Here is a 12,386-nt window from a genome sequence, read left to right as displayed (position 1 = left end):
AAGACAAGGAGCCAAGATGCACCCTTGCCTGACACCCCTGTTTGATCTAATTAGAGGGAAGGATTCGCCAGATGGGTCATAGCGAACCCTAACTGTGAGATCCTGATGCAGGCGCATGATGAGAGACAAGAGATCGGGTTCTACTCCCATTTTGCCCATCAGTTCCCACAACTTAGAACGGGTCAAGACGTCAAAGACGCTTGATAAGTCTATAAAAGTAAGGTGCCGAAATCCTTTTTTTGCCTTAACATTCTCACCCCAGAATAAATCAATATTAAAACATTGCTTAGTGATCCCAATATCCGTAATCCAAATTGGCCATCTGACAGTATGTTGTTTGCAAGGGCCCAGTCCTCAAGACGGGCCAATAATATTTGGCCTAAGATCTTAGCCCTGGAGTCGATCAATGATATCGGCCAGTAACAGGTCATCTGAGATTATCCCCTTTTTGTAAATATAGGGACCACAGTAGCAGTTTTCCAGGACTTTGGAATGGTTCCCGGAACCACAGATCTGAACACATTCAGGAGCAGTGGGGCCCATAGGGTGGGATTAGATTTTAAAATAACCGCAGTAACCCCATTGGGGCCTGGTGCTTTACCTGAGGTGCACCTATTAATAGCAGTGATGACCTCGCTTACTTCAAACCGGTGTTGGAGATTCTGATGCAAAACGAGAAATTACTTTACTAATAAAGGAGGCATATCTTTTAGGTCAAATATTCTGGAAAAATGTAGGACCCATGACGCCATCGGTATAGCAATATCAATGCGAAAACCGTGTTGCTCCTTTAAAGAGGGCCTGTTAAGCACCTACCAGAACTTTGAGCTGTCTCTCAATTTCCCAGCCACCAAATGGTCATCCCAAGCTTTACTCCTTATTTCAGATTTTCTGTCTTCAATGGCTTGTTTATATAATCCTCTGGCATGCTTGACTTCAGAAACTATAAGTAAACAAAAGAAGAGTGTGTCCGTCACGGTTGAACAAGTGCAGAAGTGTTAACAAAGGTGAATCACTGTGTTTTAAAAAGAACCCTCACTCACCAACCTAGTTGGTGATATGCTTCATCATTGGGTTCCCACCGGAGAGACCGAATGTCTCCCCGGTGTGCTGCGACGCCTGATTTACAGCGGAGCTGGTTTTTTGTGTGAAGACAGTGCAATCCGTGAAAGTGCTAGTTTAAAAAGGTGTCACAATTTTAACCAATAGACAACTTTAATAGTGGTAAACTGGACGCTGTTAAAAATAGTGAGGTGGACGTGTGAACTCTGGTGATAATTGGACCAGCTACGTCCTAGTCAAAGTGCAATGTGATCAATGTGGTCAACATGTTTCTGCTTCTGACGATATTACATGAAGCATTCTTCAGGACCTAGTGATAGACAGCCACGGCGGTATACGCTCGCTAAGGCGTACCCTGACCTGTGGAGTCTGAAACCGCTAAAACTTACGGTTATGGTTAACTAACCCTTCAGGATTTCTGAAAGCTTTCGGTTCTGTTGAAGCAAAAAAGATGTGAAGAGAAAAAACAAAACAAACAGTGATTCACAACATACATGTATATTCACAGAAAACAAAGCATGGAGAAAATCCAGTTTGTGAATGCACTTCATGTTCACAAAGGGTGAATTTCCATAATACCTGGACAGATGGGAATAAACACTCGTATCAGCCCATGCCGGTATGGTGAATTTTTCGTGGTGTAACTGTAGTGATACTCCTAACACTAACAGGAGAATAGATGTGCAAAGAGTGCTGCACCCTAGTAGGTGGTGATTGCGACAGAGATGACATTTCACGTGGCGTGCACTCTATGCAAACAACAACTGGCCATCAGACTATTAATCAGCGACGTACTCGGGCTGACTATAGGAGGCGAAATGAAACGCTTGGATTTAAAAATGGAGGTGCGAGGCATTATCAAACTGATTCGTAAACACCAAAACGGAACAGTGAGTTTGGTAATAGGTGCTTACGTGATGTTGGATTCAACGTCACTGCATGAGTCCGGGTAGGGGGCGGGACTTATAGTCACACTCTAAACAGAGAGTAATAAAAGTAAAACATGACTTACGAGGTAATGGTGAAACAGCGGGATTAAGCAAGCCGGAGCCTCTACTTACTACGCCAAAGTCACCAGCCCACAGGAAACCTACTTAGCCCTCCTTCGGACTCGGATGTTGTCTTCCGGCCCGGGAGTGGTGCACATATAGAAAGCGCTTTGCCTAGGAAAAAACGTAGCGTCATCACGCATGTCAAGTGGTGCGTGAGACGCGGAAGCAAAGACTAGACTGCTACAGTGACCTCGCATGCGAGGTTTTTCTCCGTGGCTAAAGGAGCATAATGGCAGTAGGCGAAAAAGGTACTATTCATAACGGATAAAAACACCAAAAGGTTTATTTCTGTGATCTTCTCGAATAAGCAACGCTTATTTTTTGACATAGGGTCGTACAAGTAGGCGGAGATTAATGATGCTTAATGCAAAGTTAGTAAAGCATCATGGTGATTTTGTCCCTTTCTCTGGCTAGCTGAGAGAATCAAGTCCAAGTGTGAGTACATGTAAACGAAGGTCTATGGTGCTGTGGAGAGGTGTGGCTCACTGGTTAGAGGCGGCAGACCCGTAAGCAGAGGACGGCCCGGGACCAGGGTTCGATTCCCGACGCGGCAGGGTCGTGGACCAGGGTCAGCGGGCTCGATAATTCTCGCCTCGGTGCCTACTCCAGTCAGGGACCACACTCGGCAACTCTGGGCATTAGCTTGCCTCATCTTCACAACGGCCCCCCCAGACCGCCGGGGATGCTTGGTCGCACCTTAGCGATACCCATTAGGGACCATCTCTCAGGGTGAGCCAGGACGGGTTCCCCAGCGGTCGAAGCGCAGAGATACTCCTCCGGGAGTCGATTCTAGCGCTATATAAACCCACAATTAATTAATTAATTAATTAATACTAGGTTGATGAAGCATCATGGTAATTTGATCCCTTAAATAACGTGAGTCAGACCAGCCCCTTCCTGATCACATTATGAAAGTGTGTTAGATGGTTTATAACATTTGCAATGGGACTGTGAAGGTGGAATCCTTTGCATACCAGTACATTTATGTATTCAAGATAGTGTAATGTCTAGCGTTTTAGCACTGTGCCCCAAGGGATATTGTCATTAAATCCCATAGTGTGACTCGAAAGGCGATAGATCCATTGTTGTTCTTTCTCAAACAGGATGTTCGCTGACCTATTACCTGGTCTGATTTGTTCAATTATTGTCCAGTTAAGGTCATCAGGGGTATGTTTGACAAGTGCATAATGTTCTGTCATTTTGGTGATATTTTTCCCACATCGGATGTTGCTTCTGTGTTCGACAATACGCTGTTTTATTTTGCGTGTGGTCATACCAACGTATCTAATACCACACGGGCATGTTAATAAATAGATTACGTTGGATGAGTTACAATTTGTGTGTGCACGTTGGGTCCAAACCTTGTCTCGTTCAAGGTCTAGAGTTTTGCTGGCTTTCGTGAATTGGCAAACACTGCACTGACCGCATGGGAAATGGCCTGTCACTTTCGGGAGCCCCCAAGCCTGCAGTACAGAGGGAGTGTTGTCAGATAGTGCTAGCCTTGGTCTAGTGTGGACAAGGGCATCCTTGATGCTTCTTGCTTTCTTGAAAGAAAAGAGGGGTTTCTCCCATTTCAAGTTGTTGCTTACAAGGATGCCCCAATGTTTACGAATAGATTTTGTCACAGCATTAGAAGCAGTGCTGTAAGTCGTCACACAAGTCAGGGGGATTTCCTCCACTGGTCTTACTGATTCCTCAAGTAGGGCTTGTCTGTGTTGGTTTTTTGCCCTCTTACAACTTATCTGGGTAACCTCTCTTCTTCAGTATTTCAGATAGACTGTTAGATTGGGAGCAATAGTCTTCCATGCGACTGCAGTTGCGTCTAATGCGCAGGAATTGACCAAATGGGAGATTTTCTCTCAGGGGTCGTGGGTGGAAGCTGGAAAAAGCTAAGAGGTTATTCTTCGAGGTTGGTTTATAGTGGGTCTTTGTCAGCAATTTCCCTTCCCATTTGGTAATGACCAGATCCAGAAATATTATTTCATTCTGATCATAGGAATTGGTGAATTTTAAGCTGGGGTCACATGTGTTGAAAATTCACAAGTTGGTTCTCGGGTCCTTGCCAAATCACAAGAATATCGTCTATATATCTTTTCCAGAAAGATATATAGGACGAAAAGGGGTTGTTGGCAGTCAGAATGTATTTTCGTTCGAAATCGTAGACATAAAGACCTGCCACACTGGGGGCAAAGGTACTCCCCATAGATGTACCGGTGGATTGAAGGAAGAGGGTCCCTTTATATTCGAAAAAATTATTTTCTAGAGCAAGGGTGGCACAGTCTAGAATGAACTGTTTCGATGTCTGAAAATCCCAAGGGGTAGCTTCCAGAGTGTCATGATTGACCCTGATGGTGTCTTCCTGGGGTATGCTGGTATACAGACTTTCAATATCTAGAGAAACCAGAAAGTTTGGGTCGTCTGCCAGAGTTATGTCTTGTAGGAGTACCAACAGACTTTTAGTATCCTTCAGGTAGGTTGGTGTCGCCTGAATCAGAGGTTTGAGGAAAAAATCACAATAGATGGATAGAGGCTCTAAAAGGGATCCAATGCCTGAGACAATCGGTCGGCCAGGCGGTGGAATCTTGTTTTTGTGAGTTTTTGGCAGCGTATAGAAATATGGAACAATGCCCTCGCTCTTAGTGAGAAAATCGCCCTCATGTCTACTTATATACCCGTTAGACTCAGCCTCTTCCACTAAATTGAGGATCATTGCTTTCAATTCAAGTGATGGATCAGTGGTTAGCGGGGTGTAGCTACATTCTTTGTCATAGGCCGTAGCGTCTTGAATTACAAGGCCTCCACCTTTATCTGCCGGTTTTATAACAACCGAGGGATTCGAATGGAGTGTTTGTAAAGCCAGGAATTCAGCGGCACTCATGTTCTTAAAAGCGCCGGTATCTTCGTACGTCTCGATGTCGTTGAACACTGCCTGCTCAAAGGCAATAAGTTCTGCCGGGACAGTGTGAGGAGGTGGTGAAAAAGTGGATTTTAGGCGTAATCCAGTATCACTCTCTGGTGTTGAAGGATTAACAGGTTGTTGTTGTTCAAAGAAATGTTTAAGTTTTAGTTTCCTGAAAAAATCCGCTAGTTCACAATGTAGGCGGAAACGGTCAAGGCGGGCTGTGGGAACAAAACCTAGTCCCTTCTCTAAGACTTGTTGTTCTATGTCTGAGAGTACAAGGGAAGACAGGTTGGTCACTAGGGTCTCTGATTGCTGGGCCCTGCTTGTTGTGCCCCCGATCTGCTCCTCGTGTTGATCCCCATCTCTTCGTCTGGTCCCCAATGTACCTGGCTTCTTCTCTTTCCCCGGCCCCTTCGGCCCCTCTCTAAAAAAGGGGGGCGGTACATGTTAGGAGTGTAAGGGGGGAAACTGCCAGGGATGTTTTTTCAATGCAGCCATCGGAGGTTTGTGTGCCGATGAACAGGCTGAGTTGAACCAGCAAGAAAGTAACTTCTCCTGGGCGGTAAGATTCATAGAAATAATGCTACAAATGTTTGTGAATTCGAGATGGGTCGCATGCGAGCTCTAATCGTTGGATAAACAGATCATAACGGAAGCTCTGGCTTCCCCAATGATAAGATGGTTAAAAGCTTCTGGGTTAACCTTCTCCCATTTTATCGTTAGATCTTTTTTTTCTTTTGATCACTGAATTAATAGGGCAATTTGCTTTAGGGATTTTAGTGAGAGAATCTAGACTCATATAAAGAGGGTTATGATCTCTCACACAATTGCTGGTAATTACAAAGTCCTAGAGTTAGGGGATAATTGATGTGACGAGAATATCATCTATGGTGATACCCATTTCACCTGCTGTAAAAGTTGGAGCAGAAGCATTTTTAAAACCACACAGATCACCAGGAAAAATTTTAATATATCTCAAGACCAGGTCATTTAAGCCTTGCCATTGACAGAATGTGAAAAGTGTGTTCAATTTACAGATTGACCATCGCTAAAACCACAAACCAAAGCATCTGAGAACCTACATAAAGTGATATTAAAATCACCAACCGAAATAATATAAACCATGCGTTTAACAGTTTAAAAAAAATCAGTTAAAAAACAATTTAGCTGATCAATGATGTCCCTGGAGGACTGGTAAAAATAATATATTAAAAAGTAATTAATAAAATGTCAAAATTGCCTGACAATGACAAAAGGAAAACAAGAAAATAAGAAGACCAGCATTTAGAGATAGTAACATAAGTGACTGTAACAGAAAGGAAAGTGACCAGCCCCCCACTAGCTCTACTCGCCTTAGAGGGCAAGGCTGGTTGGAAAAGACCCTGGTAACCATTTATATTAAAGTCAGGCAGCGACCAAGTTTCTTTGCAACGTATGATGTCATGGCTATTTATTATATTTATGGAATATTCACAATTATTTTTACGTGCTCCAGCAATTTTCCATGAAACAATGCTAAAAAAAACGCTGCGCAGACTTTTTGTTAGGGTCCTTCAGATAAGAATTTCCAAGCTGGGCTGAAGCTGAGTTCCCAGAACTAGTTGATTTTGGGGATCCATATTATAAAGTTGACCCTGAAAAGACTCTACACCTGTGTTAGCTTGATCATGATGAGATTCTAGCATCAAAGGCGAAACAACAGCATTTCCAAACAAACAAGATGGAATCTTGCACCGTCAATCTATTTCCTCTGTAGAAGCCAAGGGTTCAAAAACAATTCCAATGGGAATATTGTATCTATGGCTAGGCAGTCTTAGGCGATCTTTAACAACAACTGGATTTATTTTGGACAAAATAGATGGACTATAAAAGTAGCCTAAGGTGCAGCCTGGATTTTATCTGAGAATTGAGGTTGGTTGCCCAGCAAGGCTAAAAGGGACTCTGCGACTCGTGGAGATCTAAAATTAACAATCACACAGTCCCCCGGGGACTCTTTTCTGCCTGGGCCTATCCAGGGTGCTCTCCGGACCAATACAATTTCAGAGAATAAATCCTCCACCCGCCTCCCTTAGCTCTGAGCCAGTAAACAGTTTAGTTCTTTAAACTCATAAAATCCTCTTGTACTGGAGGTGCAAGGGCAGGAACATTTTTGAATACTAAAACATAAGGAGTACACTGAGGGGGGAGTTGTGGAAAAGTCTGAATACTTCCAGAAGGTCTTGGAGGTACACTAGATAAGCCATTTTTAACAGACTCTGTCTGGCCAATGTTTGATGACGACCCAATTTCAGACTGGTTCTTTCTTGAACTGGATAAACAAGCAGACAAAGAACTTGGCATCACAGAACAGGGACCAGATCTTGTATCTTCTTTTGCGGCAGTGACTGATAAAGAAGCCGCAGGCCTCAATTACAAACTTGAAGGGAGTTGAGACGCCCCCACTTGTCGCTGGGAGAAACCGGAAGAAAACAGTTCATTGAACTTGGATTCAGTGCTTTCCAATCGTGAGGAAAAAGAGTCAAACCTGATTGAAATCTCATTCAAAAGGAAATCCTTAAGGTCATCAATAAGAGCCCACAGAGAGATGCGATTTACATCCAAATTGGCTGAGACTTTACCAGACACAGAGGGTGAAATTGAAGTACAGGGCCGCTTCCATTTGGAGCCTACTTACTTTCTCTTCCTTTTTCTTGTCTGGCCCCTGTTTTCACTCTTATATCAGTGATTATCTCTACTACCGGGGAAGTGTCCACAGCTCTTTTTGGGCTTAATGGCTTTGCTGAGATGATAGATTTCTTGATCCCCTCTCTGATTTGGGCAGGCAAAGTTGCTAAAGCTGCTAAAGCTGGAGTTAAAGGGCCTCCCAATGGAGAGGAGAGTGACAGGTGGCGTTCCGCCAACGCAGTCCCTTTTGAAATCACTACTACAGCGCGTTGCAAAAAAACATCCAGTGTAGTCCCAGTGGGGGCTGGTGTGGGCCTCTGTTTCCCCATGTCTCAAGCAGTGGTGTGGGCAAAGAACCAAGTAAGAGCCCACAGCAATCTTCTTCAAAACAACCATTGCAGCTGTTATTGGGAGTAAATATAATAAAATAAGATCTTACCGAGCTAGTCCAAGGAAGTATAGGTCTCAAAAACAGGAGCCTGGGGGTGGCCCAGCCCAGCCTGGTACGGGGGCAGACAGACCCGCTCTTGGCCCGGTCTTCGCCTGGAATCACGCCCGGGCTCGTCCCACTCTGCGGGAACTGAAGGCTACCTTTATGCACCTCCTGGCGCGATTAGAAACGTTGACGGCCATGCTGCCGCGGGTGCAGCTGGGGCTTGTGGTGAGAGCCCCCTCCTGCCGGTAAACAGAGTCTCGATATCAGCGTCATTGAGCTCTCATACTCCAAGAAGCCTGGGACTTAGAAGGAAAGCAGGTTTTTGGGATTAGTTCCATACTTATCCTTGGTAGTTTGGCATAAACAGCAAGGCTTTCGTCTGAGAAATGTATATGTGATACATTATGAAAAACACCAAAACAACATTGCGGCTAAGAAAAAAGTGTGATAAAATTTCCAACCCAATGTAACTAAAAAAAGCTATTTAATGAATACAGTGACACAGAATGCCACAAATCTAATGTGCAGATCAGGAGACATGAAAAAAAATAATTGGGATGCTTTTTTACATTCAAATGCAATTTGTGGAAGTGACAAAATGAATCACTCAAATGCTCTTGGGATTAATCATAAATGACCATCTTGGGGCAGCAATGCGTTTGCTGTGTGCACAGAAACCAACCTATAAACTCTAGGGAATACTTTTAGAAAAAATAGGGTTGGGTTGTATGTGGCATTTTACACTGCTAAGAGTTGGTACAATGAGCTTCTGGCCTTGGGCAATTTATTTCCCCCTTCCAAGAAAGTATGGCCCTGCTCCTTGAACTTTACAATGTTCCACCTGCTTAAATTAATTATATGTCTTGGGTTATTAAGGATTCCTAAATGTTCTTAATTGGAATGTGTTCATGTTGACCCTTGATTGAGTCTTTAACGTGAAGAAATTCAATTTTTTATATTTTATGTCCTTTTCAGGCTGTCGATAAGTGTCGCTGGATTAATCAAATTAAGCTTTATGCATGGATTTTATGATGTTTGTAATTGTGTATGTCAAATGAAGTCTATGTAATATTTCTATAAGAATTTATTTCTTAGAAATGAAGGTTTTTAACTGACAAAAGCGTCTGGAAAGACGTGACCGTCTTAGCCTTGTAGGTCCACTAAAGGCCATCTATGCTGCTCTCGAGAAGGGCATTTCTAATCATGAGGAAGCTTTAGGTATACTTCTCAGTCCATCTTCCGGTGGACAAGACTTCTGCGAGCAGAGCAGTATTCTGGTTTGTTCTTGATTCCAAGCGGTCGTCTGCCTTGAGAGTGATGGAAATCACTGACAGACAAGTCCAATCCAACAGCGAACTAGCCAGTCTCAATAAGTGAATCCCGCGATATACCCTGCTCATTCACTCCTTCCTTTTTCAGCACTATGATCCAGTTCCTGTTTCCCAAGGCTGACTTCCCACAATGCTTTGTTCCCAAGTTGCTATAGATGGCCAGCCCAAGGAAGGAGATGAAGAAACCCAGTTTGATGTGGCGGTCTCAGAGACAGGAATATAGCAACTTTATAAAAGTCACTTGCAAAAATTACAGTGCAAATCCCTGTTACCTAATGAATGACTTTCTTAACTTTTTCCAAGATTAAAGTTAGAAACACATTGATGTTTGACACTGCACAACTCAGCAGTTTCTTTGGTAACAAGACTTGTATTCTGTTGCTCCTTCAAAAGCACTGTGTACCCAGGCCACAGGTTTATAAGGCGTGATGACAGCTGACTTTCATAGTGTTAAAGTTGGCATACTAAGTGCAACAGATGGTATTCAACTTGCACCAGATGGTTCAGTTTTCATTTCTCCACCCAGGCCTGGCCTGTTGTGTTACATTACTGCGTGGGGGTTACATATTTGATTTATACAGTTCCAATATGTTTCACATACTTACAATTGCATTTCACAAATGTACCTTTTTACGCCAGAGAAAATAAGAGTTTTTCCCAGCAGAATCACACCATTGTCTTTCAGTGCCAAGGTCAGGGTTTAACCCAGATCTACAGCTTCCAAAGGTGTCAGATTAGCCACTAGTTTTCATACCTCATTGCTGGGGGGTGACAAATGCCAGCTATCCAGGTTCATGAAAGTCAAGACATCCAGAGGAAATGCAGAGAAAAGGTAGTATTCCTAGAGAGGGGATGATGTCTGCCTCTGCTATATCATTGACATTAATTCTGCATTTTTTCTCTCAATACACAGGTGGAATGAGTGGCTGTCATACGATATATACTTGACGGATCTGCCTCGTGCTGCACGTCTCTGCCTGTCTATCTGCTCAGTGAAAGGCCGGAAAGGTGCCAAAGAGGTACTGACCCTGTGAGTTATAGATTGAAGCCATTCGGGGATGAGGGGGGTGGTTCTGTCCTGACTCTGTTCTATAAATTGACCTTTCCAACTATCTCACTGTGGGTTAACATGACTGCAGTCTTGGGACAGGCTTATCTTCTAGGTTCTCTGCAGTGGGCATTTTCCACTGCACATTGATATCCAGAATTACAATTACTGTGGCTGCAATTCAGTTCTTATTTTATCAGAAAATGTTTATAGAAAAGCATTTTATTTAGGTTCCTTACTTTCATTTTTATGCGAACTGTCATATTCTTGACTGACCTGGCATACCACAATGGTAACCGGCTATGGCACTCTATTAACCAACATTTCAGAGACTGAGCATCCATGAAAATGTTTTGCTGACAGTCAAGCTAGAAGTTGTTAAAAAAATTCATGATAAACTTGCATTAAAAATAATAGTGGCCATGCTTCAGATATCTCTGGGTTCGCTGTTATGTTATTAAGATTTGTAGGGAGCTTTGTTACCCCTTTGGGTATCTCGGTGCCGAGCGAGGTGGGCAGCCAGACTGCGATGGGGGAAGGATGGGGGCAGGGGCATCTCAGTGAAGCCAGGTTTTTAGCTGCTGCCCAAAGGAGGGGTAGGACGTAATGAGACGGGTTTCAGGGGGACACTATTCCAGTGGAATTTGTCCAAATGGGAATAGGAGCAGCCACAAGATCTTGAGCTTCTTATGCGGAAATGTCATTTAGACGGATAGCCGAAGAATGAAGGAATTGCGTAGATCACGCAAAGAAACACAATTGCAGCAAAAAGGGGGGACGGAAAGATGCAGGTCTCTGTGAGCATGCAGAGCAGTATGAACAAGGCCCTTTTTTGTGGATGGGCAGCCAGTAGAGGGCTTTAAAATGTAATTAATGGATGTGCGGGCTGGGAGATTCAGGACCAGGTGAGTTACTGTGTTCTGAATGACCTAAAATCTATTGGTGAGGTACATGGGAGTACCAATGTATAAGGCATTACCGTATTCCAGGCGGCTGGTTATACGGGCCTGAATAACAGACTTGCGTGAGTGGACTGAAAGTCATTGAAAAATGTTTCTGAGCATTTTAAGGATGCTGAAACTGGTGGCTGATGCAATCTGGTCAGCAATTTTGAGATTACTGTCTGGGATGATCCTGAGGTTTTTCGGCAGAGGAAGTAGGGTGTGGGAGGGGCCAACTTCTGGTGCCCACCAGATATCGTCTCGAAAGGCAGCGGAGTTGCTAGAGAGAATGAGTTCAGTCTTGTTGCTGTTCAGCCTCAGACAGTGCTCATGCATTCCATTGGCCGCATCAAACATACAGGCATTAAATCTATTTTTAGAGGAGATGATTCCAAAACAGTGTGTTCGAGGCATATGAGCTGCAGATTGTACACTTAGCATAGATCGCCATCTGGTGTTGGGCCCGGATGTTTGCAGTTTGTTTTTGTTGTTGGACAGTCTTTGGAAGTCACGAGTTTGGTGACTCCTCCTTCGGTCCGTACTGCGCATGGGCTTCGGCTCCATCCTCAGATTGTTTTTTTCCGCCATCGGGCTCGGATGTGATACTTCGTGCTCCGGCTTCGAACTTCTACGGTTCCAGCCTCGATGGAAAATCCTCGTTTCTTCGAGTTTTCTTCATCATCATCTTCATCTCTCGAAGCGGCACTTTCTCCATCCCGTACATCGGCACCGGCCTTCGGGCCCTCCTCGACTCCGGTCCCGGCCGATGGAAAGGACTCCGTTCAAAAAGTGCCCAAAATGTGGGTCTAAATTTCCCCACACCGACCTCCATCAGGTGTGTAACCTTTGCCTCTCTCCAGAACACGAGGCCAGAGACTGCCCCGCCTGTAAGTCTTTTCGATCGAAGAAGACCATCCGAGATCGAAGAGCTCGACGCACCATGGCGCACT

The 12,386-nt window shown here is 44.1% G+C and overlaps 1 protein-coding gene across 2 annotated transcripts in view; it reads left to right on the top strand.

Annotated features, from left to right (window-relative positions):
- The window catches only part of LOC146782982 (phosphatidylinositol 4,5-bisphosphate 3-kinase catalytic subunit alpha isoform-like), a 247,975-nt gene that overhangs the window by 93,541 nt on the left and 142,048 nt on the right, over nt 1–12,386 (top strand). For both annotated transcript variants that reach the window (XM_085639316.1, XM_085639315.1), the window contains one exon: nt 10,361–10,466. In XM_085639316.1, the coding sequence (XP_085495442.1) occupies nt 10,361–10,466 (106 nt within the window). The remainder of the gene's footprint in view (nt 1–10,360; nt 10,467–12,386) is intronic.

The sequence above is a fragment of the Triturus cristatus genome, chromosome 12 (assembly GCF_964204655.1).
Source record: "Triturus cristatus chromosome 12, aTriCri1.1, whole genome shotgun sequence".
Lineage (NCBI taxonomy): Eukaryota > Metazoa > Chordata > Amphibia > Caudata > Salamandridae > Triturus > Triturus cristatus.
The sequence above is the reverse complement of the archived record's forward strand: the minus strand, read 5'-3'. Positions and strand labels throughout refer to the sequence as shown.